The following is a 25,658-nucleotide window of genomic DNA, read 5'->3' as shown; positions in this document are numbered from 1 at the left end:
TTCAATTATAAAATGTTATAATAAAACAGAAAGGAAAATTAATAGTGTATTTTACCCAGCTGAAATTTTTTTAAAAGACTGATTAATAATATCATAAGTAATTAAACCCGCCCAAATATATATATATATAAAGCCTTATTAGTAGGGGAAAAAAACTACCGATTAGCTGATTAAAAAAAGAAACAAACCAAATATTAAATTAAAGGAACAAATCCCCTTATCTTCTTCTCACAGTCGAATGCTCAGATGATCATTTAGACAGTCATACTTGAGCCGTAAATCTTCTTTCCAAAGGAAAACCAACAATATGTAATAATGAACAACTCCCTTTGTCTTCTTTAATTAGTCTCGCAATGAAATATACAAATTACCTTCATAAATCTTCTTTCCAAAATGCGAATAATATACAGATAGCCAAACAGTTTTTCAGATAGTTCATTCAATAGCAGCGTCAGTAACTGCGGCGAGTATTGCCTGAACAAAGTCCCGTGCAGCTTTTGGATCAAAAAAAAAGTACGAGGAGGAGAATTAGCAGGAAAAACTTTAATTCTTGTCTGATACCTCAGAGAGGGAAAGAGTTTTTTTTATCATATGTCTGTTTCATTACCAGTGCAAATTTTGATCTTTGCTCCATTATCTCTCTTGGGTAATCTTCGTAAAAGCGGAGATCAGTTTCCATAAATCTAAAAACTCTCTGTTTTCTTGCCTGTCGCATTATTTGATCTTTAATTTTAAAGTGATGAAAGCAAACCAGAACAGATCTTGGTTTACGAGAATCCTTCGATGTCGAGATAAACGCCCTGTGTGCCCTTTCTATAGCAGCGGCTTTGATAGAATGGTAGGAAATAAAGTGTGGAAAAGCTTACCAAAGTAAGCAGTTAGATCTCCATCTTCAGCTCCTTCCTGCAGCCCAACAGTTCGTATATTCTTTCGGCAAGCCCTAGTTTCCAGGTCTATAATCTTATTTTGATATCTTTCCAAACGAGTTGTAGCTTCAGGCAACTTCTGCTTAGTTATCTTCAATTCCTCTTCATGTGTAATAACTTGAGTTTCCAGGTCTTTATGTTTTCCCAGAAATGACTTCAGTTCATTACTATTCTTTTGCAGTGGATCTTTAAATGATCCATTCTGATTCTTAATGGAATTCAAAGTCTGAACGATATCTTCAGCCCACGATGGCATTTCATCAGATCGTTGCTTTTGCACCTTTCCTTTCCCATTACCTTTATCACTATGTTCAGGTAAATTCTTCCCACTTTTCGTAGACATAGACATATTGTTTCCCCCTCAAGAATCAGCAAATAAAAAAATTAAATTCAAAGTTTAAACTAGGCAAAGAGAAAGAAAACTAAGAGCAGCACAAAATTACTGCTACTCCATTTGCAGACAGGGGCGGTCTTCGCCTGCAGGAAATTCATGCAGGTGTACAGGATGATGAGAGGCATTGGTCGTGTGGATAGCCAGAGGCTTTTTCCCAGGGCTGAAACGCCTAACACGAGGGGGCATAGGTTGAAGCTCCTTGGTAGTCGGTACAGAGGAGATGTCAGAGCTAATTTTTAAAAACAAAATGTGGTGTGTGTGTGTGGAATGTACTGCCAGCGACAGTGGTAGAGGTGGATACAATCGGGTCTTTTAAGAGACTCTTAGATAGGTACATGGAGATTAGGAAAATAGAGGTCTATGTGGTAGGGTAATTCTAGGCAGTTTCTAGAGTAAGTTACATGGTCGGCACAACATTGTGGGCCGAAGGGTCTGTAATGTGCTGTATATTTCTATGATTGCATGAAATTCAAGGGGAATCTCCTGTCCCACGGAATAGTGACCAGTTGCAACCTGTCATCACACGGAGAGTGAGAGGGGAACGGCAGGGATAGATTTTGATAAACTTATATGGAACAGAAACCTGGGCAGGGACCAGATGGGCCGAGTGGCCTCTCTAGTGTACATTGCGAGTCTGGTAAAGACAGTAAGTACCTGAGACACGGGATTTGATACAGAACTGATTTATCTTTCACAGATCCACAATATTAAACACTAGTCTAGTTTAAGGCTAACATCGGCAGAACAGACTTTTCCAATGCTCAGTGACCAGGGTTCAGTCCTGGGTGCGATGAGCAGCCGCAAGAACTGCAGAATCTGACAGTAACAGTCCCTCATGAACCTGCAGCTGCCTTCAGTCACCAGATCTATACATTGTAACAGTACAGTGACCTGATATACGACAAAACAATAACTGTAACAAAGCATTATGTCTGCAGAGAAAGTGCAGTGCAGACAGACATATGGTGCAGGGTCACGTCGAGTTACATTGTGAGGTTGAGTCCATTTTATTGGACTGGAGACCATTCATTTGTTATAGCCGCAGACAGGAAGCTGTCCTTGAGCCTGGTGGTACGGACTTTAAGGCTTTTGTATCACTTCCCCGATGGGGGAACGGGTTTGCAGCAAGAATGTCCAGGTTGTGGATCTTTGAGTACACGGCCTGCTTTTCCGACGCAGGGGAAGTGTAGGAAGAGTCCATGGAGGGGACTCTTGTTTCTCTGATGTTCTCTGTTCCTCAAAGTTCTCTGCAGTTCCTTGCAGTCATGGGCAGAGCAGTAGCCATACGAAGGCGTGAAGTATCGACAAGAAGCTCAGAGACCTCGGCCTTCACCCGGCCTTGTGTAGCTGGATCCTGGACTTCCTGTCAGATCGCCGGCAGGTGGTAAGAGTGGGCTCCCTCACCTCTGTCTCTCTGACCCTCAGCACACATACCCCACAGGGTTGTCTCCTTGGACCCTCCTTTACTCTCTGTGCACCCATGACTTGTGTAGCCACCCACAGCTCCAATCTGCTAAACAAATTCGCTGACGACACTACATTGATTGGCCTAATCTCAAATAATAACGAGGCAGCCGACAGAGAAGAAATCATCACCCCGACACACTGGTGTCAAGAAAACAACCTCTCCCTCATGGTGACAAAAATAAAGGAGCTGGTTGTGGACTACAGGAGGAATGGAGACAGGAACCGAATTCAACATTTCGAAGACTGTTATTGACACAAAATGCACATTTTAATATTGATCATGACACAATGTATTTTATATATTGTTAATGACATAAAACATATTTATAGATTGTGACTGACAGAGAATCGTATAATTTGTGTTCCGTGTGTTATCTGAATGTACTTGCCTGTGATGCTGCCACAAGTCAGTGTTTCTCTGTACCTGTACCTTCCCGTACTTGTGCACTTGGCAATAAATTCAACTGGACCTGAGAAATCTCAGTGAGATTTGATTAGTGATGATCATCTTGGCAGCTCGGTAGGTCGAATGTCTGAGACAGTACACTGTTAAATGTAAAACCCTGAACAGTGTTGATGATCAGAGGGATCTTAGACTCCAAGTTCATCGCTCCCTGAAAGAGACTGCACAGATTGATCGGGTGGTTAAGAAGGCAAATGGCGTGGTTGTCTTTATTAGTTGAAGCACTGAGTTGAAAAGTCGGGAAGTTGTGTTGCGGCTGTTGCGAGCCTGCGGTCGGACTGTGACTGTGTCTTTAAGAGCGCCGGAGTGAGGAGGCGGGACTATGACGTCAGTCACAGGCTGACGGCGCTGACTGTGGATTTAACCATAAGAGAGAGAGAGCGATCTGCAGACAGGCAGTCGGCCAGTCTAAAGAGAGAGAGAGAGAGAGAGAGAGAGAGAGAGAGAGAGAGAGAGAGAGAGAGAGAGAGAGAGAGAGAGAGAGAGAGAGAGAGAGAGAGAGAGAGAGAGAGAGAGAGAGAGAGAGAGAGAGAGAGAGAGAGAGCGAGCGAGCGAGCGATCTGCAGACAGGCAGTCGGACAGTCTAGAGAGAGAGAGAGAGAGAGAGGACTGGAAAAGCTGATAGCTTCAGTTTGTCGCAGCTGAGGCTTGGAACTCTCCTATGCCCAGAAGAGTGAGTTGATCATCGGTACACGGAACCACAACGAATGTGTGTGGCTGTCACTTCATAATATCCATTGGAGTGGATTTTGGAATATCTTGGGGGACCGCTTGTGTTAACCCTTGCCTGGGTGTGTTGTGTGGTCACCCCTGGAAGACGGTATTCCTGTGACAGGTCACTTTCGCTGATAACTTGCATGTGGACGGATTCAACGGATAAGAACTTCGACGACGGTTATTTTGATGTAACGGCCTTTTCTCTACGTTTCACCCTGGATTACAAATATCTCTCTCCCATCACTTATTCCGTGGATTACTGAATTTTCCTACTTTACCGTCTCAAGACTCTAAACTTTGTTCCCTCAGGCTCGATAGTTTGGGAGTTATATTTACACATATATACACATAACACTGTTAACTTACATTTATTTCGTTAAGTTACTACAGTATAAGTAGATACTAGTAAGGATAGTGGTTTTAAGATCAAAACCAGACTCCAGTGTGAACTCCATTGCTGCTGGTTCATTTCTAAAACGTTACAGTTCGTAACACAGCTCTATAAAACTAGTTAGACCACATCTGTAGTGTTTCATACAGTTCTGGTCATCCCCATTCTCGGAAGGATGTCGGGGCTTTGGAGAGGGCGCAGAAGAGGTTTACCAGGATACTGCCTGGATTAGAGGGCATAAACTATAACGGGAGGGTGGACAAACTTGGGTTGTTTTTTTCCAGAGCGGCGCAGGCTGGGGTGAGACTTGATGGACGTTTATAAGATTACGAGAGGACTGGTAGAGTTGACAGATGATATATTTTCGCTGGGGTTATTAAAGTGTTGAATACATTTAAGGTGAGTAGTTGGTAGCTGGAGTCCCGGTCTGGGGTGGTAGACCCCACCGGTCACGTGATCCCGTTTACCCCCCCCCGCCGTTTAACCGCAGATGGGCAGCATCTGCGCGACTGTTTCCGATGCCCCGCCCTCCGGATGATGTAACACTCACTTCGCGCATGCTCACAGTGTCCGGGTGGGCTTCCTTTCCGCTCAGTGCTGAAGCCGATCATCGGCGGGTTCGGGAATGGTCTCCTCGTCTCCTGGGTCGGGATCACTGTCCGCGGGCCGAACATATCACTTTCCCATCGGTGAGTATTGAGACCGATCCCGAGCGGGGAGATCTGATGTTGTCCGTGAGCCCCGAACTGAGGGCCAATTAGTGCGCATGCGCCGGTCCTGCATGCCGCCTGGTACAGCCGCTCTGAAATATTCTTTCACTTTCTTCTTCTTACTTTCTAATTTACGTTATTTTTGTATTTTTCTCACGGTAACACGTCGAAGCTACACCCTCTCTAACATGCTGGTAGACAGAGTTTTATTTGGGTTTTCTTTAGCGCTGGAAATGGTTACATCCCTACCCGCGGGACAGAAGCAAAGTCGCATTGTGTATTCCACGGACCAGCAAACCCCGGCCGGCTTAGCGAACAGAGCGGTGGACACCCCTGCTGAAATCCTGAGGAAAACACAGAGGGGGATCACAAAGCGGAGGAAAGAGGACCGGGTCGAGACAACAGAGACTTTTGGAGACGAGGAGTTTCGGTGGGTAATACCGTTCCGGCTGACTGGAAGTGCACTGAGAGCGGTAAGCGGCGGAAAGGAATTGGGTGCTTACTGTTCTGGCTAACAACGGACGGTGCAATCCGAAGTATATTACGATCGAGGAACGTGTTTGCAGACTGGATACTGAACTTTTTACTGTTGGACTTCGGCCACATTCCACCGTGATACAACACTTGGCGGCACGGGAGGTCGTTCCTGCCTGTGGCCATCGAACGTGCAGCTCCTCCCGTGGAGGGTCAGACACCCTGAGCCATTAGACTGGTCCTCGACTTATTTTCCATCTGGCATAGTTTGCATTTTGTTGTTTGATTGTTGGGATTTTTTGTAATGCTATATTTACGCTCTATTCTTGTTTGGTGCGGCTGTAACGAAACCAAATTTCCCTCGGGATTAATAAAGTACATCTATCTATCTATCAATTACATACTTAGTACCCAGTTATCTGGGCTTGTCAATAATGTGTAGACTTCACTTAATCTGCATTGAACGATCCAAACCAGGAGCCCAGGCTGTCTATTTCGGCAGAATTGAAATGGAACTCCCGCCAACAGATCACGTGAGGTTGTTTACCGCAGCTCTGCCCCGCCCTCTGCATTGTGACGCAAGATCACGTGGTGTTTGGTTGGTGGTGATGCTTCCTCCATGTTTTGGGGAATCAGACGTTGGCCACTGAGTCCCGTTAACTTCCCCCAACTTGCCTCGCTTCCTGAGGCTCCTCGCATTTGTCCTTTGAGTTTATGGCTGTTGTGTCTTCTCCCTGATTTGGGTGGATGAAAAAGGAGAACATCCCAGGTTGTGGGGATCTTTGATTTCACTGCCTCCATTACCGAGAGTCTGGGAAGTCTGGGGGGGGGGCGCGGGGAATGGTTTCTGTGATGTGCGGATCTGTATCCAATAGCCAATAGACAGTAGGTGCAGGAGTAGGCCATTCAGCCCTGCGAGCCAGCACCACCATTCACTGTGATCATTGCTGATCATCCACAATCAGTATCCAGTTCCTGCCTTATCCCCACAACCTTTGATTCCACTATCTTTAAGAGCTCAATCCATCTCTTTCTTGAAAGCATCCAGAGACTTGGCCTCCACAGCCTTCTAGGGCAGAGCATTCCATATATCCACCACTGTCTGGGTGAAAATGTTTTTCCTCAGCTCTGTTCTAAATGGCCTACCCCTTATCCAAATTTTTCTGCCATTCCGCGCAGTCACGGGCAGAGTAGTTACTATGCAAAGCGTGAAGTGTCCAGATGGGAAACTTTCTATGTTGTGTTGATAAAAATTTGGTGAGGGTCAACGGGCATATGCCAAAGTTCTTGTTGTTTGTTCTAATTTTGTCATTTTAGGATATTTTATGCAGTGGTATGTGCTATTCATTCAGTATCTGTGTATTGCTGGAGGACCATCGGTGATTGTCCTTGATCCCTTCTCCCACCTGGTTCCATCTGCTCATCTCTGCCCATCTTGTTCAAACTCTGTCCAGTCTCCTCACCCCCCACCCCCTACTCCTGCTTCAATGGTGTATATCAACAACCTGGGTAAACCTCAGTCTACCCTGTATCCCACCACCTCAATGTTATATATCACCAATCTTTCTTCTAACCTTTCTGTTCATTGTGAAGTGTTCTTTTGCACTTTTGGCCTCACTGAGTTATTTCCAGAATTGTTTTTTGTTAGCTGGAATGCCAGAGGGTCATCAGGTGCCAGTTCTGTTGTGCATTGGTGTGGGAGTGCTAGTTTTTGAACTGTGACTGGCTGACACACTGTAGCATTTTACTGGCAGCAAAGAGTACTGGGAGAGTTGGTGCTTGGGCTATAATCCTGTGATCTACATTCCAGGGATATGGAACTGTTGGTGTTTTGGTTTTGACTTTGGTTAGTGCTTCTACAGATGGGGATGGATGGTCGTCCTTCTGCAACGAAGCAGAAATTTCGAGCTGCTGGACATTGGTTGTGGGGAAATCCAGGATTGCACTACCCAGTGTGAGATGTGGGGATGATGTGTGTGTCTCTCAGGGTCGGTGATTGGCAGTTTCAGCTGTGTGACTCTGTGAGGTTGAGTCCTGGGATATCACAGTTTTTGATCCAGGTAAATTGGACCCAGGGACCGAGCTGCCCAGGCTTATGAGGTGTTGTGCGAGTATTTCTGGTCTGGGATCAGCTGTTTGTTTCTGGAGTTCCTTTGGAAGCAATGACTGCTAATCTGAGGAAAGGATGAGTAGCTTCAGTGTTACAGGAGGGAGGCAGGAATATGGTGTTGGAATAAAACTCAACCATAGTTGAGTGTTGGGGCAGACCAGATGGATCGAATCACTTAATTCTGTACCTGTATCTTATGTCTTACCATGACAGAATGATGGCTCGTTCTTATCCCATATCGTTTTGTGACGTGTGAGAGACAATAAAAGATTGTTCACTGAGATCATTATATTTACTTTCAATGTTTAAATTTCAGTGAGTTTTGTTCTTAGAAACATGAAGCAGAAATGTTTGGTTCTCAATTTTATTGTTAATGTGCATCATTATCTTTCATGTTAAAGTTCGCCCTGCGGTGAGAGATTTATTGGTAGAAAAACCCCAACTGGAAGCAAACCACGACTGAAGACGAGGGAACAGCAACAAGTGAACCAGCCCGAGGATTGAGAGCATCAACTGGAGAGAACCCATCTGACTCGGCGATTCCAGTGATTCAGTCAGGGGAAAGTTTGGTGAGTCTCATTTACTCAAACACTGGTCCTTTAGACATTACATACCTGTACAAGAGAAGGTAGGAAATAGTTGGAGTGAGACTGAATGTGCCCAGAAGAACCAGTTATGCCTCTGTCAGACCCAGTTGCAATCATTCCAGGTCTGATATTGTGCTTCCAGCAGCCCAGCCCTTTAAAACCACTCCCATTCTGTGGAAGTCGAATCCCGATAAAGACACTCAGAGACCGTATAAGTACAAACTCTTTATTCCAAGCACCCGGGGCTTACTCAGTTAGTCACACAAACAGGAACAGCCTATGACTGTTCCCACCCAATCCACTAACTGACTAACAATTCCCCTTACACCACAGGTATATCCGTCCAGATACCCCCCACACAAGACAGGCTGGAGCCAAAGTTATTTACTACATGACAACCCCTAAAGACAAATTACAAAATAGTCATAATGGCTTTCACACACAGAACAGACTGAAGCTGTCCTATCTCTATGCATGAGTGCACAAGGAGATAAGCATCCTGAAACCCCAGCTAGCGACCCTCAAGAAGAAATATGGCTCAGCGTGGCTTAGCACATCTGTTGATCATCAGCAGTTTCTTTCATGAAAACAGGCTGCTATTGTTTAACAAAGTGTTAACCCTTTTACATTCTTTATCATTCCCTCCATTTGATCATTACATGATCAACAAAGTAGTAATTCTTTACAGAGAACACAACCGAGTACAGCACAGACTTATCAGTGGGTAAAAGCAGTGTACATCAGTAACTATAACAATGATATGTACAACTATTAGGCCATAATGCAATATCATGCCCCACATATTACCAAACAGGCCTTCAAAGAGCACCATTTCGAGCCTTTGGTGAACCCGTGTAAATCCTGCCCTACTCTCTTGATGCTGTCAGTTTCCTTGGTAGTGTGCTCGGAGAGGGATGTAATTTTAGACTAATCAGGGATATAGGTGCAGCATTCTGTGTCAATAATAGCACAGGTTCTGTGAATATAATGTAATGTAATATACTGTGAATGTAATGCTTGGAGAATTTTGGTCAGTTGGCCCGTAGTCATGTACAATTCCAAATGCATAACAGGAGTCTGTGTGAACGTTTGCACATTAGTCTGTTGCTGGGATACAGGCACGAGTCAGAGCAATGAGCTCAGCCTTCTGGGCGGAGGCTGCTGCTTCAAAAGAGGCCTGTACAACCATCTCACTGTCCGTCACTATCGCATAGCCAGAATATCCTGCTGGATCCACAAAAGAGCTTCCATCCTCATAAAATATTGCCTCGGGATTGAGGGGATATTGCAGAACGTGTGGGAGAGTCTGTCCTTCTTACACGGTGACCCAGACGTGGCAGTTGCAGCCAAGTCTTGCCAGTCTCCCTTGGTGCGGGATGCTTGTTTCGTCAAGGTGTAGGCAAGGAAACCCAGGCTCTTCCCTCGGCTCTTTGGCTTGAACCCAGGGTAAACCCTAATGGTTGTATGGGGAATCACCAGTCCTGTCTGTCGCCAAAGGAAATCCCGAACTTCAGCCAGTAATGCACTGCCCTCTCTTCCTTTAACCTCTCCAAACACCGTGAGTGGGACATTCTGTCCCTCGAAGGGTGCATAATATTGGCTTTCCTCAGTTGAGAACCCCGTAGGGTCATAGCACAGAGTCACATGGGGATGAACCACTGGCAGAGGGGCTTCAAACGAAGTGGTGTCCAAATTAAGTGCCCATCACTGTGGCAGGGGGCCGGGGGATTAGTAACTGGTAAAGCTGTTGGTTGTTAGCTAGTCCCAGGGTGATATCCTTGCCTGTGTATAGAATCTCGACTTCCAACGGACAGAGAAAGCCTCTCCCTGAAAGATTACACCCTGACTGGTGGTGAGTGTAAATGAAACCCCACACTGGTTCCCATGGAAATCTACCTGCAGTGGCTGGGTATGTAAATACGTACGTTCTGTGCCTTCAAACCTAGACAGAGTGATTGTAGCGTCTGATAGCTGGAATCCCTTTTCTGATACTATTTCCTGACCGAGAGTGGTTGTGGTTGCCCCCATATCAATCATAAACAGAACTGGAATTCTTGCAACTTGCAATATCACATTGGGCTCTTCCCGAGGGGTGGTACTCACGGTAGGAAGCATCCTTGCTTGTCAATTTCTAAACGGGTTGTTGTCCCCACCTGTCCCTTGGTAGGTTTTTGTTCCCATTTCTGATCCCCAGATATAGTCCACTCGCGTCCTGCTTCCCGCTAAGCATATTCACCTTTAATATTAGTTCCCTTCAGGGTTGATCGGGTTTGAAAGCCGGGTCCCAATAATATGTCAAAGCTCGTTGCAATCGATTTCGGTCATTGTCAGGCCAATCTATATTACTTGTTTTAATCATGTTGGCTAACTTAATTGGTAAGCATTGGAGCAGTAAGGCATTAAACTGGGGGAACGGATTCCCACATTAAAGACTTGGTCTCCTGTGAAAGTGCCTTGGCAGGCCACAAATCGCTCCCAATAGTCTGGTCCTGATTCCCCAGGCTGAGGTTTCCATTCTTCTACTTTAGTGATGTTTACGAGTTCTGGAGAGCCCTTTCCAAGGCCTGAATAATCTGGTCTGTCTGTTCATTCTCATTATGGTTTCCCGCCTGAAACTGCTGATAGGTTTGGTATCTGAATTCTGCCTTCCATTTCCGCCCCTCATCAGCTGAGATAATCATGCAGCAGAGACGGAATAAATCTGGCGGGGTGGCATTGAACACCTGTATAGTACTGCGGACATACTGAGCAAACTGTTCTGGTTTTCCTTTTCTGTCTGGGGCCTGATTCCTGATCATTATCATTTCCTGAGGCTTCCAGGGTGCATACTGAGGAATCACTGAGGGCAATCCTGCTTGTGGATTGGGCAGCATTTGGGTGGGCAATTGTCTTTGTGGAGCCATTAACTCTGGGGTTTTATTGGATTCTTCCCTCACTGTCTCGGAATAATCCTCGGTTTTCCCTTTCTGGATCTCAGGGTATAGGGACCTCCCCTTCCCTGATGCTGCTATTTTACCTGAGCCACCACCATATCTGAGCATTGGGAGGATTGGGGTTCGGGAGCACTGGGTGCACGGGTCAGTATGCCAAACATGTGTTCGGGATCCCTTGTTTCCCGATCAGTTCGAAGTTTAGTGTGACGTTCCTGCCCTTCCCTCCTATCTAGGCCAGCCTTGGTTTGCTTACGTTGTTTTTCCTGCTCTCGTTTTCAGCGCCCATCCACCATTCACGCTCCGCTTTTTGCGGCTCCCAACCTTTGGCATTCCTTCTGCAGTACATACCTCTGTCCCTTTGTCACATGAATTATTCCTCCAACTTGCTAATAATATACTGTTCCACTTTACATCTGCCTTTTCCTTCCATTCCCTTTTCAACAATTTCCACTTCTTTCCACAGTTCTTTTTCCATATCAAATTTACTGCTTTTTCTCGTGAGGTAATATCCCACCATAGTCTGCTTGGCACTCCCGATATTGGGATCCTGTTTGTGACACCAAATGTTAAAGTTGAATCTGAATAAAACTCGGGAGACCAGCTTTTTATCATCACCACACTTTATTGCGTATTCTGCTGCAGGAGTTTGAGACCCAGTTGTCAAATGGAAGGCACGTAAGCACTGCCAGCAACTGACAAGTGGAATGAGTTAGTCAGGTTACAGCCGTATACTTATACATAGCAAGCCCCATACATTACTATTGGTAGATGTTATTTGAACTGGTATTGCAAAACTTAATTAGATAAGAGAGTTCATTAAATCAAGGTTTTAGTTACAGATGGATGTACTATCCAGTCCTTATCCGTTGTTCCTTTTGCAAGGCCCTGACTTAATTACAGACAGATATTCATTCCTGTCCTTATCAGTGAGGCCTCCTCCCTTTACTGAAATGAGGGTACAATGTATAATGCTATCAACTAACGAAGGTACAATGTATAATTTTATCAGCTCTCAGTGTGTCTCTCTGCAAGCCGCAGGGAACTGGTAATGAACATGTCTTAGCTCACCGCTGACGACAGAGTTTACTTCAGTTCAAACATTCCTATTCAGTCCCTATTATTCTTTTAGCCAGAGGTTACACAGGTTCGAAATGATTTTTTAATATATCCTCAATTCCTCAGGAGGGTTCAGGGAAAATATTTATGTCCAATACAGAAACTGGTGTTACCTGTGTGTATTGTGGTGATACAAAAGTTGCTGGAGAATTCGCAAGTGGGACGAAGTGGAGTGATATTTGGAAATCTGACTTTTTAAAGTGTAATTTAGCAAGCAAACCACAGATGGACAATGTGCAAAAGCTCTGGTGAGAAAATACTTCATTACCGGTTACAGGCCTGCTACATAGGTTGTGTGAGAGTGCAGATGAACTCGATCAAACCCAGAGGAGATCAAAGTTCCTATCGACAGTGATTTGCTAGCTGTTAAAATGAATACCTCTCTATATAAAATTCACTGTGCACATGTTGTCACTGGGTAAAAAAATGCACAGTACAAGATTTATGTGCACACTGGTCATTACAAACTAGAGGGGACATTGGTGAGAAGGTGGGGAGACCTCCAGTGTCCCTGATGCCCTCACCTACAAGATGTGCATCCAGCTGCAGCTTGTAACCCTGCACTTTAAGGAGTTGGAACTTGAAATGGATGAATTCCAGATCATCCAGGAGATGGAGGGAGTGATAGATATGACATGAAGAGGGGTGAGTTACACCCAAGGTGCAGGACATGGGAAACTGGGTGAGAGTCAGGAAGGGGAATGAGGTTAAATAGCCATCGCAGAGTACTCTTGTTGCTATCCCACACAACAACAGGTGGACCACTTTCGAAGCTGTTGGGGAGATTACCTAGCAGAAAAAATTCAAAGGGATGACAGGGGATTCGTTACTTAGGGGAATAGAATGAGAGGGGACTAATATCCTAGTGGTAAGGCTTGCTAGTGCTAGTGTGGGGGAGGGGGTGATGTGGTTAAAATAGTTGTAGGGGGAATGGGAGCCAGAATGACAGAACAGATAGTGGAGAGGGTGAATTCAATTCACTTTATTGCATACATCCTTCATATACATGAGGAGTAGAAATCTTTACGTCTCCGTCTAAATGTGTAATGTGTAACTTAGAGTCATTTATAATAAATAGTTTGTACATAAGACATAGAAATCAATTGTATCACCATGAATTAATCAGTCTGATGGCCTGGTGGAAGATGATGTCCCAGAGCCTGTTGGTCCTTTTGCTGTGGTACTGTTTCCTGGATGGTAGCAGCAGGAACAGTTTGTACTGGTGGTGAATTGGGTCCCCAATATCCTTTTTACACACCTGTCTATGTAAATGTCCTGAATAGTGGAAAGTTCATACCCACAGATTCGCTGGGCTATCTGCACCACTCTCTGCAGGGTCCTACGATTAAGGGAAGTACAGTTCCCATACCAGGCAGTGATGCCACCAGACAGGATGCTCTCAGCTGTATCCCTTTAGAAGGTTCTTAGGATTTGGGGCCCCATCCCAGACTTCTTCAACCGTATGATGTGAAGGAGGTGCTGCTGTGCTCTTATCAAAACACAACCATGTGAGATCCTCGGTGATGTTTATGCTGAGGAACTTAAAGCTGTTCACACTCTCAACCCCAGATCCATTGATGTCAGTGGGAGTTACCCTGTCTCCAGTCCTCCTGTCGTCCACAATCAGCTCCTTTGTTCTTGTGACAATCAGGGAGAGGTTGTTTTCTTGCCATCTGTCAGATGTTGTTCAGACCTCAGACAGAGTGAGCGATGAAATGGTTGAGCATGGTGCGATGAATGTGCTGAGCTGAATATATCACAATGCAAGAAGCATTGTAGGAAAGCCAGATGAGCTCAGGGCAGGGAATTATGATATTTGTTGCCATTATTGGGATTTGGTTGCACCCAACAGTCTGAGGGATTGAGAGGAACAAATTTGTAGAGAGATCGCAGACCATGCCAAGAAACAAAGGTTGATTCAGTAAGTTATTTTAACTTTCCATATTTTGACTGGGACTCCCGTACTGTAAAAGGACTAGATGGGGTGGAGTTTGTCAAATGTGCCCGTAATCAGTATGTAGAATACCCGACGTAGAAGTGTGCAATGAGCTGTTAGTAAATGATTGAGTGCTGGTGACAGAAATTAGTGATCATAATGCCATGAGATTCAAAGCAAATATGGAAAAAGAGAGGTCTGGACCACAGGTTGAGATTCTAAATTGGAGAAAGGTCAATTTTGATGGTATCAAAGGATCTGACAAGTGTGGTTTGGGACAGGCTGTTTTTTGGCAAAGGAGTACTTGGTAAGTGGGAGGCCTTCAGAAGTGAAATTTTGAGGGTGTCTAATTTGTATGTGCCTGCCAAAATAAAAGTTGAAAGGTAAGTGGTGCAAGGTACCTTGGTTTTCAAGAGATATTGAGCCCCCGAATATTTTGTTCCTCTAAGTGCCTCAGACTGTTGGGTGCTACCAAGACTCATTAATGACTACAATATCATAATTCCATGCTCTGAGCTCATCTGAATTTTATTTTAGTCGTCTTCTGTTTTTTCCTAAAATCTTCCAAATAGTATTTGCTCTTTTGTTTGCCGTCTCTTTGGCTTTTATGTTGGCTTTGGCTTCTCATTTCAGCCATGGTTGTGTCCTCCTGCCTTTCCAGTGCTTCCACTTCTTTGGGATGTATCAATCACTCAGTTCTCGAATTGTTCCCAGAAACTCCAGCCATTGCTGCTCCATTGTCACTCCTACCTTTTCCCTTCCAAACAAGTTTGGCCAGCTTCTCTGTCATAGAAACATGGAGAAGTTCAGTATGCAAACAGGCTATTTAGCTGATCTGGTCAATGCGTAAAAAACATTTAAGCTGTCTAATGCAACTACCTGCACTGGGACCATCACCCTCCATACCCCACCATCCAGGTACCTATCAAACTTCTTCGGAATGGTGAAACTGAGCTCATGTTCACCACTTGTGCTGACATCTCATTCCACACTCTCACGACCATTTCAATAAAGAGCTTTTCCACATGTTCCCATTAAATTTTCACCTTTCCCACTTACCCATGACCTCTGGTTGTTGTCCCACCAAACCTCATTGGAAAAAGCCTGCTTGCATTTACCCTATCTGTACCGGCATAATTTTGTATACTTCTAACAAATCCTCAAAGCAATGTATAATTTCCTTGTTTATGTTTAGAGCCTTTTTAGGTGTATAAGATGATGAGGGGCATTGATCGTGTGGATAGCCAGAGGTTTTTTCCCAGGGCTGAAATGGCTAACACGAAGGGGCATAGTTGCAAGCTGCTTGGAAATAGTTACTGAGGGGATGTCAGGGGTAAGTTTTTTGCACAGCGAGTGGTGGGTGCATGGAATTCGCTGCCAGCTATTTCTGTGAGAGTGTTTCAGTTACTGTGGGGCCAGACACCCATGCAGCTCAGTGTGAACAGGGAATAATACCAATGGAGAGAGTCAAACTGAGCCAGGTCACAGGTTGGAGATGGCAGAAATGCCCCATTCTCATAGAGACAGGAAGAGCATCAGAGAGTTTGATGGTCATTCCAGATACCAGCACTGCGCCCAGTTAGAAGATGATTTCTCTCTCCAACTTGTGTTGAACTTCACTGTAACAGTCTGATGTCACATCACACCTTGACAACTCAAGTGATCTCATCTGAAATCTTCTCCTTCACCCATTGATGAATTTTGTAAATCTTTTCACAGGTTAAGAATGACAAGGAATTTGTCTATGGGAATCTCGAACACAACACATCAGTTTTTCTGTCTCTGTCCAGATATTTAAGAAGTGGAGCAAGGGATTCACTCGATCATCTGAACGACTGACATGCCCATCACTTCACAGGGGGGAACCCGTTCATCTGCTCAGAGAGTGGGAATGGATTCAGTCGGTCATTTCCACTGAAGGTACATCAGCAAGTTCACACTAGGACAAGGCCATTCACCTCTTCTGTGTGTGAGAAGGGATTCAGTCGGTCTTCCCGCCCGCGGACACACCAATCAGATCACACTGGGCAGAGGCTGGTCATCTGCTGAATTTGTGGGGAAGAATTCATTCAGTCATCTGACCTAATGGCTCACCAGCAAGTTCACACCAGGGTGCGACCATTCACGTGCTCGGACTGTGGGAAAGGATTCACTCACTCATCTAGACTGAAATTACATCAGCGAGTTCACACTGGAGAGAGGCCGTTCACCTGCTCAGACTGCGGGAGGGGATTCACTCGGTCATCCGCCCTACTGGTACACAAGTCAGTTCACACTGGGGAGTGGCCATTCACCTGCTCAGACTGTGGGAAGGGATTCACTCGCTCATCTGAACTGAAGGTACATCAGCGAGTTCACACTGGAGAGAGGCCATTCACTTGCTCAGACTGTGGGAAGAGATTCACTCAGTCATCTCAACTTAAGGTACATCAGCGAGTTCACACTGGGGAGAGGCCGTTCACCTGCTCAGACTGTGGGAAGAGATTCACTCACTCATCTCAACTTAAGGTACATCAGCGAGTTCACACTGGGGAGAGGCCATTCACCTGCTCAGACTGTGGGAAGAGATTTACTCATTCATCCACCCTACAGAATCATCAGCGAGTTCACACTGGGGAGAAGCCGTTCACCTGCTCAGTCTGTGGGAAGGGATTCACTCAGTCATCCCACCTACTGGTACATCAGTCAGTTCACACTGGGGAGAAGCCATTCACTTGCTCAGTTTGTGGGAATAAATTCACTCGGTCATCCCACCTACAGAATCATCAGCAAGTTCACACTGAGGAGAAGCCGTTCACCTGCTCAGTCTGTGGGAAGAGATTCACTCATTCATCCAGCCTACGGAGTCACCAGCGAGTTCACACTGGGGAGAAGCCGTTCACCTGCTCAGAATGTGGGAAGAGATTCACTGATTCATCCACCCTACGGATTCACCAGCGAGTTCACACTGGGGAGAAGCCGTTCACCTGCTCAGAATGTGGGAAAGGATTTACTCAGTCATCCCACCGACTGGCACACCAGTCAGTTCACACACAGGAGAAGCCGTTCACCTGCTCAGTTTGTGGGAAGGGATACACTCGGTCATCCTACCTACAGAGACATCAGCGAGTTCACACTGGGGAGAAGCCGTTCAACTGCTAAGAATGTGGGAAAAGATTCACTCAGTCATCCCAACTACCGGCACACCAGTCAGTTCACAGTGGGGAGTTGCCATTGTCATGAATCCCTTGGTTTCGTTTGCTGTGGACTGTCATTTTAAGAGAGAGAGAGAGAGAGATTAAGAAGGCTAATCAGTCTGATTTGCAGCTTGTTTATATCGCTCACAGCTTGTTCAGTTTTAACCAAGGGCACAAACACTGAGAGTCAAATGGAGACAAAGGAAGAAAAATGGAAGGATTGAAACCAGGGAACTAGTGGCAAGGGTCACTGTTTAGAACTTTACTATGCCCAGAAGGGTGGGTTAATTATCGAAACAGCGTACATTGCATGTGTGGTTGTCACCTCCTTTGATCTATTGGAGTGGATCGGATTTGGGGTATCCTGTGAAGACCACTTATATCTTATGTGCCTGGGTGTGGTGTGGTAATTCACTTGAAGACGATACCCCTTGTGAAAAGTCACTTTCGGTGATAATTCGTATGTGGATTTGGAACGACGGCGAATAAAATCTACAGCGACTATTCTCTTGTTTTACCACCATGAGACCTGTGGAATTAGACATAATTGCCTTCTCTTGACATTTACCCTGGATTACAAATATCTCTCTCTCATCACCTATTCCATGGATGAACTGAACTTTCGTACTTCACCATCTCAAGACTCTAAGCCTTGTTTCCCCAGAGCTCAATATTTTGGGAGTTATATTTAAACACATATATACACATAATACTGTTCACTTTTGTTTGTCTTGCTTAAGTTACTATATTATAAGTAGATACTTGTAATGGCAGTGGTTTTAACATCAAAACCAGACTCCAGGTGTAGTCTACTGCTGCTGGTTTGTTTCTAAAGCATTATGGTTCGTAACAAAATTGAGACCTGCGTTCGGGATATGAACAAATTTGGGGGCGTATTTATTGATTAATTATTGATTTCATTGGGGAAATCCCTTTTGATTTATTTGTGTGTGAAAAATCAGCAGCAGTGGATGTTGATAGATTTCTGGAAGCGCTAGTCTCTGAGGCATGAGAGGATGCCAGAAGGATTGGGTTGTTGAGTATTGCTAAAAGGTTAAAATTTGCTAAGGTGAAATTTACAATGAGGAGGGCACAGAGAAGCAGAAAAACAGAGAAGAGGCAGAAAACCAGAGGGAGGAAACACAAAGACGGGCTGTTTGAGCTGGAAAAGATGGAGAGATTGCAGCAAAGGGGTCTGGCATTAGACTCTGGTGATAAGTTTGAGGCCAGTTGGGAAGTTAAATTGGTACCTCCATTTGATGAGGCGGATGTTGATAAATACTTTCAGCATTTTGAGAAGTTTGCTCAGAGTTTAAAGTGGCCAAAAGAGGGTTGGCCTATCCGCTTACAAAGTGTAATTAAGGGAAGGCTCAGCAAGACTATTCTACTTTGACAGTTGATGAAGCAGCTGTTTTGGACATAGTGAAACAGGCTGTGCTCAAAGCTTACGGGTTGGTCCCAGAAGCAAAAGTTTAGAAATTTGAGGATATCTGTTGTATGGAATTTGCTTATGAGAAATTTGTGTGTTTTGACCGCTGGTACACATATAAAAATGTAAATGATGATTTTAACAGCTTGAAAGAGTTGGTTTTAATTGAAGAATTCAAAAGGTGTATCCCTGGTGATATAAAGATGTATTTAGATGAAAAGGATGCTGCCACTTTGCAGGTGTCTGCTAGATTAGCAGATGAGTTTGCTTTAACTCATAAGGTTAATTTTACGCCGAATAAGAGTTTCCAAAAGAGTAGCGGGGATAACCAGTGTAAACCAGAAATTAAAGCTGGGATTAGTAACAAGTGTAAGGATGAAGGGCAGCAGTTGAAGGAAAAATATTCTTGTCTTACTTCTTACTATTGTAAGAAAGCTGGTCATATGATGGCTAATTGTTCCGTCCTGAAGAAGGAAAAGGAAAAGGAGACAGTCCCAAATGCCTGTGATCAGTATGTTGAAGCACATATAAACCCACAGGGTTCTGAACGTTCTGTTGAGGCTTAGTTAAGGACTGAGAGGTCTGACCGAGTTAAGAAGGTATTTGATCATTTTATGTCAGATGGGTTTGTATTAGTAAAGGAAGGGTCAACCCCGGTACCAGTGAAAATTCTTTGAGATACTGGGGCTTCTCAGTCACTTATATTAGACAGTGTTCTAAAGTTTGGTGATGAGACTAACATCGGTGAGATAAATCTTATTAAAGGCATTGGGGGTGGCATGGTTTCTGTGCCATTGCACAGGGTAACTTTATAGTCAGGGTTGGTTTCGGGACCTGTTAAGATTGGATTATGCTCCAGTTTACAGGTGGAAGTTGTTACTTTGCTGTTAGGGAATGACCTGGCAGATGGTAAAGTTGTTCCTGCAGTGCAGTTGACAACTAAGCCAACCACTGACGACCCACAGATGGATTTTAACATTTATCCTTCCTGTGCAGTAACTCAAGGTATGTCTAAAACGTCTGCCAATGCAGACGGTTCTGTGCAGCATGATTCTGATACCCATGACAGCCAAAATCGGGATTCAGGTTATGATGACTCGTCAGGGAATTTTCTGCCTTTATTGTTTCGACAGGATTCAGATAGTAAGTCTGATAAGAAAGATTTATTCCTGTCTAGGAAGGAGTTTATAGCAGAACAGAACCGAGACCCTGAGATTGAAGCTTTGAAAGAAACAGCTCTCTCAGATGATGAGATTAAGAAAGTGCCAGTACGGTATTATCTCAAGGATGGAGTGTTAATGAGGAAGTGGAGGCCACCTACTATACCTGTGAGTGAGGAATAGGCAATTGTTCACCAAGTTGTAGTTCCTAAAGTTTATTGGGCTGAAATTTTAGCTTTGACCCACAGTATGCCCTGAGGTGGCCATTTCAGAGTGAATAAAACTGTAAACAGGATTATGAAAGAACTTTACTGGCCTAATTTGAGGAAAGATGTTGTGACCTTTTGCAGAACCAGTCACACTTATCAAGCTGTGGATAAACCTAATCAGGTCACCCCAGTGGCCCCACTCTGGCCTATACCGGCATTCAGTGAACCCTTTTCCAAAGTTATAGTGGTTTGTGTTGGCCCATTGCTGAAGCCTAAAGCTGGCCATCAGTATTTGCTCACTATTATTGGTACTGCATCCAGATTCCCAGAGGCAATACCCCTCAGAAATATTAAAGTTAAAATTGTGGCAAAGGCTCTTACCAAGTTTTTTTTTAACTTTATCTGATTTTCCTAAAGAAATCCAGTCTGATCAAGGAGGTAAATTTACATCTGGATTATTCCAGCAGGTAGCTTATGAACTGGGAGCTAAACAAATTACAAATTACATTGTCTGTGTACCATCTGGAATCACAAGGGGCTTTAGAAAGATTTCATTCTACACTCAAACCAATCATTAAGACATAATGTGTTGAAAATGGAAAAGATAGGGATGAAGGAATTTATTTGCTTTTGTTCGCAGTAAGAGAGTTGGTACAGGAATCACTGGGTTTTAGTCCATTTGAACTTGTATTTGGTCATAGAGTGAGGGGACCTTTGACCTTGTTAAAGGAACAGTGGATTGATGGGGATGTACATGTTAACCTGTTAGACACAAAACCGGCCCTCAACGTCGTCCTGCTATGAGTAGCTGGCGCCGAAAAGAGATTAAGTCATGGATGGTGTGGCTCTTAAGTTTGTGTCTTATGACAGTCATTTCTGACCTTACTTGTCCCAGGAAAGCTGAATGCGGAATGAAAGGCTTGACGTGACCGAGGACGATTTGTTGCGTGGGAGCTGTCACTAGCTATATCTGTAAAAACTGTCTTTGACTGTGATCCGCCTACTAAGAGCCTGGCACAGCAACTCATCATTCCCCAGGTAAAACTTTGCCTTCCTGAATTCTTTCTCGGAGGCCAAAATACCGCCCTCCCGAACCAAGTCCTCCACCGACTCCGCACATTATTCCAGAGTTATTCCAGGACGCAAAATACATTGCACCCCGCGTTCATCTTCCACCAACCGAAACAGGGCATTGTACGAGAGTGGAGAGGCAGGCACCTTTGCATAAATCCCCAGAGGTCTGCGACTTCCTGAGTCCGATGCGGCATGCTGGCACTATGTCCGAATCGCGAAATATGCGGTGATGCTGGTGATAAAGTCCTGGAGCGAGTAGAGTAGAGTAACTGGATGGAAAATTTTGCACATCCCGCTATCCGCCCGCTCCTGTGGCGTCAGCAGTCCTGTCGATATGGCCGTTTCAACGTTTTCATTCCCGAGCAGCCGGAACTTGTTGCAGACAGTTCAGAATCCATTTAAATAGCTGGAATGGAGAGGACTCCTCTGTTGCTGGGGCAGTAGGAAGGCGCCCAGCCCCGACAGAACCTTATTGGCTTGGCGCCAGAAATTCCAACGCCAGGAACGTCTCCGTCATTCCTGAACAATTCCCAGGCCGTAAGAGGTCGGGACATCTGAAGAATGTTCCGGCTCCTACACCAAAGGAAAATCACAATGACAAAGGATGAGGGATGTTGTCCTGATGTTAGTGGGGGAACAGCGGCGTTTATGTCCTTGTTTTCGGTGCTAAATGCCTTTCTGTGCTGGCGAGTTACCAGTGGCCGCAGCTGGGAGTACGCAGTTAGCAGCCGTCAACAACCCCAGTCCAAACTGGCAGAAAAACTCCGAACAAAACCTCCACACTAAAACGGCCACTGACGCAGATATCCAAGAGACCCTTCAAATTCCCTCCAAAGTATCTCACGAACTTTATGCAACAGTTTTCCTCGATGTCTCCCAGCTCAGTCAGAAATATTCCACCCTGGGAGTCGGTGATGGGACGGTGTGGAGGCAGACTCATCCTGTCTGAAATGGGAAGTTTGTAATGGGTCAATGTGCAGGGAGCTTCGCTCTGTGCCTGACCTTGGCAGTGTGTGATGGGACCACATAGCGGTAACTCTGTGTTTGAGCCCGGGAGTGTGTGATGAGACAGTGCACAGGGAACTTCACTGTGTGTATGATCCTGGGAGTGTGTGATAGGATGCTGTGGAGGGGGCTTCTTCCTGTGTCTGTTCCCGGGTTTGTGTGTTGGGTCCCCTCGGTGTGAGCTTGACCCTGTGTCCGACCCCGGAACTGTGTGATGAGACGGTGTGGAAGGAGTCTCACTCCAGGTGTCCTCCAGAGATTGTGTGATGGGGCGGTGCAGAGGGAACTTACCCATATGTCTGATCTCAGGTCTGAACAACGGAATGGTGTGAGAGAGCTTCTCTCTGCGTCTTACCGTGCGTGTGCGTGTGCGTGTGCGTGTGTGTGTGTGTGTGTGTGTGAGAGAGAGAGAGAGAGAGAGAGAGAGATGGTGCGGAGGGAGGTTCACTCTCTTTCTGTCCCGCAGTGGCTGTGATGATACGTTGTAGGGGGGATTTCGTCTGTAACTGGCCCCGGGTGAGTGAGATGGGATGGTGCGTAGGCAGCTTCATTCTGTGTCTGACCTGGCAATAGTAGGACAGGACAAAGCAGAGGAGTTTCTCTTTGTGTCAGACCCTGAAGTGTGTGATGGGTAGGTGTACAGGACGATGCAGTGGAAGTTTCACTGTGTGTCTGACCTCAGGAGTGTGTGATGGGATGGTGTGGATGATGCTTCAGTGTGTTTATGAGTTTGGGTTTGCGTGCTGTGACGGTGCGGATCGAACTTCTTCTGTGTCTGATGCTTTTTTTTTCACAAAATTCTTTATTACAAATATCGGTGCTATAAAATATATACAAAACAGTGACTAACACAATTACTTCACAACAAATAGACAACACACATTAAACCAAAATATTACCATCTCTATCAGTGATGGCAATTAACTCCCGCGGAGCCCGATGTTCCCGGAACGTCTCAATGGTCGCCGTGGACAGCACGTGTTCCTTTTCAATATTCACCCGAGCACGAACATACCCCCTAAACATTGCCAGGCAGTCTGCCCGGGGAGATCCTCCTGCCACCCTCTTCCAGCAGCCACGGATGGCTGTTTTCGCCAGCCCCAGGAGCAAGTTGACAAAGACATCCTCATCCCTCTGTGCCCCCCTCCTTACTGGATGACCATATATAAATAGGGTGGGGCTAAAATGCAACCAGTAGGTGAGAAGCAGCCCACACAAATACGCGAAAAGGGGCTGCAGCCTCACACACTCCATGTACATATGGTACACGGTCTCCTCCAGCCCGCAGAAGTGACATGCGGCTGGGAGATCCATGTACAAACTAAAGAACTTTTTACAGGGCACCGCTCTATGCAGCACCCTCCACCCCAGGTCCTCAAGGTGCGTGGGAAGAACCCCCTCATAAAGGGACTTCCATTGGGCACCCACTCACCTCCAGATGGAAAGACCGACCGCCATGGCGTGTCGGGACGGTGGACAAGGGCCAGGGAGAGGAGGGTGTGGAGCAGCAGCCCATACAGATACCTCCTGCTTGCATTCCTGAACAGGATTGTGGCTGTCGAGGGGAGACGGCTCAAGTTGTGTGGACTTGGCTCTCGGATAAGATTGCGGGGCCTGGGCCTGACAAGCAGCTCAGCCTGAGTCGCTCCACCCACCTGAGCCGTACCGACATCCGTTGAGGTAGGGCTAGGGTCAGCCAGGACTCCGCCCTCTGCCAGAGGAGGGGATTCCCGGCCTGAGGCAACCATGTTACAGACTCTCAGTAGGTCCTGATAGAAGCCGGGCAGCCTCTGCAAAGCAGCACGGCTGACGCCTGCCGGTGGTAGCTGCATATCTTCGTGAAGACAGCAGCCCCTCTGGAGGAGGAAAGTCGCCAACACGTGTCACCTGGTAGGGTGCTCGGCGTACAGGAATCTCTGCAGAGTCCTGAGGCGGAGAGCTGCCAGTCACGTACGTGCGCACACCAGCGACTGTCCGCCCTTTCCCACTGGGAGACTCAAGACCGCTGCGGAGACCCAGTGTTTCCTGTTGCCCCAGAAGAAGTCCACTAGCTTCCTCTGCAGTCTCACGACAGAGGGGGCAGGAGGGGACAAGGTGACCATCCGATACCACAACATGGAGGCCACCAGCTGGTTTATGACCACCACCCTGCCTCGATAGGAAATCACGCTGAGAAGGCCTGACCAGCGCCTCAGCCGGGCCATGACTTCCATCTCCAGGTCCAGCCAGTTCGCCAGCCAGGTCCCCCCAGATGGACTCCGGTAGGCTCTGAGATAGAGAAGACGACTGGTGCTCCACTCAAAAGCTCTCATTTGTTCCACCTGCCACTGGCCCACTAAGAGTCCGGCACATTTCCCCCAGTTGATCCGAGCGGAGGATGCTGCCGAGAAAACTTCTTGGCAGTCGCACATCCTCCGCAGGTCACTGGGATCTGTCATCGTGAGGATACGTCGAAGACTTAGGCCGAGAGGACGACCTCTACGTCCGGTTCACGCAGAACCAGACCCGTCAGCCTTCGCCGAAGAAGGCTCAGGAATGGTTCGACACAGATCACATACAATTGACCAGACATGGGGCACCCTCGACATACTCCTCTTCAGAAAGGAAAGGGTTCTGTCAGTGACCTGTTAATCTTAACAAGGCACTCTGCGGCAGAGTATAGGAGCTGAACTCGGGCCACTAAGTGTGGCCCAAGCCCAAAAGCCTGCAGAGTGCCCACCAGGAAACTGTGGTCTACCCGGTCAAACGCCTTCTCCTGGTCAAGAGAAAGAAACGCTGCCCGGGACCCAGTCTCCTGGAGCAGGTGGATCAGGTCCCGTACGAGATGGACAATGTCCCGTATGGAGCGGCCCAGGGCTGTGTAAGATTGGTCAGGATGTATCACCTGTCTCATTACTGAACCAAGATGGTTGGCCAATGCCCAGGTGAAGATCTTGTAATCCGCACACAAGAGGGAGACCGGCCTCCAGTTCTTTAGCAGGCAGAGGTCTCCCTTCTTGGGCAGTAGAACCACGACAGCTCTCCGCTGTTGGTCTCCAGTTGTCGGACCAAGACGGGACTGCAGGTCAAGCAACATTCTCTCAAGTTGCTCAATCTCAGCGTCCCGCCTCTTTGTCGACCCCCTAGTATACTCCCGACATAAAAAACCGGATGTGGGCTCTGCCCACATCCCACCACAGCCGTAGGGAGCAGAACTCTCTCTGCCTCTCCTTCCAGGAGACTCAGAACGCTCGGAACGAATCCCGGAATCGGCTGTCCTCCAGCAGCCGGTTGTTAAAATGCCAATACCCGGATCCCACCCGAGGGTGCAGAGGAGTAAATTCCATCCACACAAGGTGATGATCCGAGCACGACACTGGCCGCATTGAGGACGCCGACACG

General features: G+C 46.2%; 1 protein-coding gene across 2 annotated transcripts; it reads left to right on the top strand.

The window, feature by feature from the left end:
* Positions 1–4,916: 4,916 nt before the first annotated feature.
* On the top strand, positions 4,917–21,753 carry LOC134341658 (zinc finger protein 239-like). Of its 2 annotated transcripts, none has more exons than XM_063039570.1 (3): positions 4,917–5,047; positions 8,054–8,221; positions 16,083–21,753. In XM_063039570.1, the coding sequence occupies exon 3, from the start codon at positions 16,310–16,312 to the stop codon at positions 17,363–17,365; it is 1,056 nt and encodes a 351-aa protein (XP_062895640.1). In that variant the 5' UTR covers positions 4,917–5,047; positions 8,054–8,221; positions 16,083–16,309; the 3' UTR covers positions 17,366–21,753. The 2 variants fall into 2 exon arrangements, with proteins under 2 accessions (XP_062895640.1, XP_062895639.1); XM_063039569.1 differs by having other exon boundaries at positions 15,944–21,753.
* The last annotated feature ends 3,905 nt before the right edge of the window (positions 21,754–25,658 follow it).

This window comes from Mobula hypostoma, unplaced genomic scaffold, assembly GCF_963921235.1.
Source record: "Mobula hypostoma unplaced genomic scaffold, sMobHyp1.1 scaffold_36, whole genome shotgun sequence".
Lineage (NCBI taxonomy): Eukaryota > Metazoa > Chordata > Chondrichthyes > Myliobatiformes > Myliobatidae > Mobula > Mobula hypostoma.
This window is presented reverse-complemented; position numbering and strand designations above follow the sequence as displayed.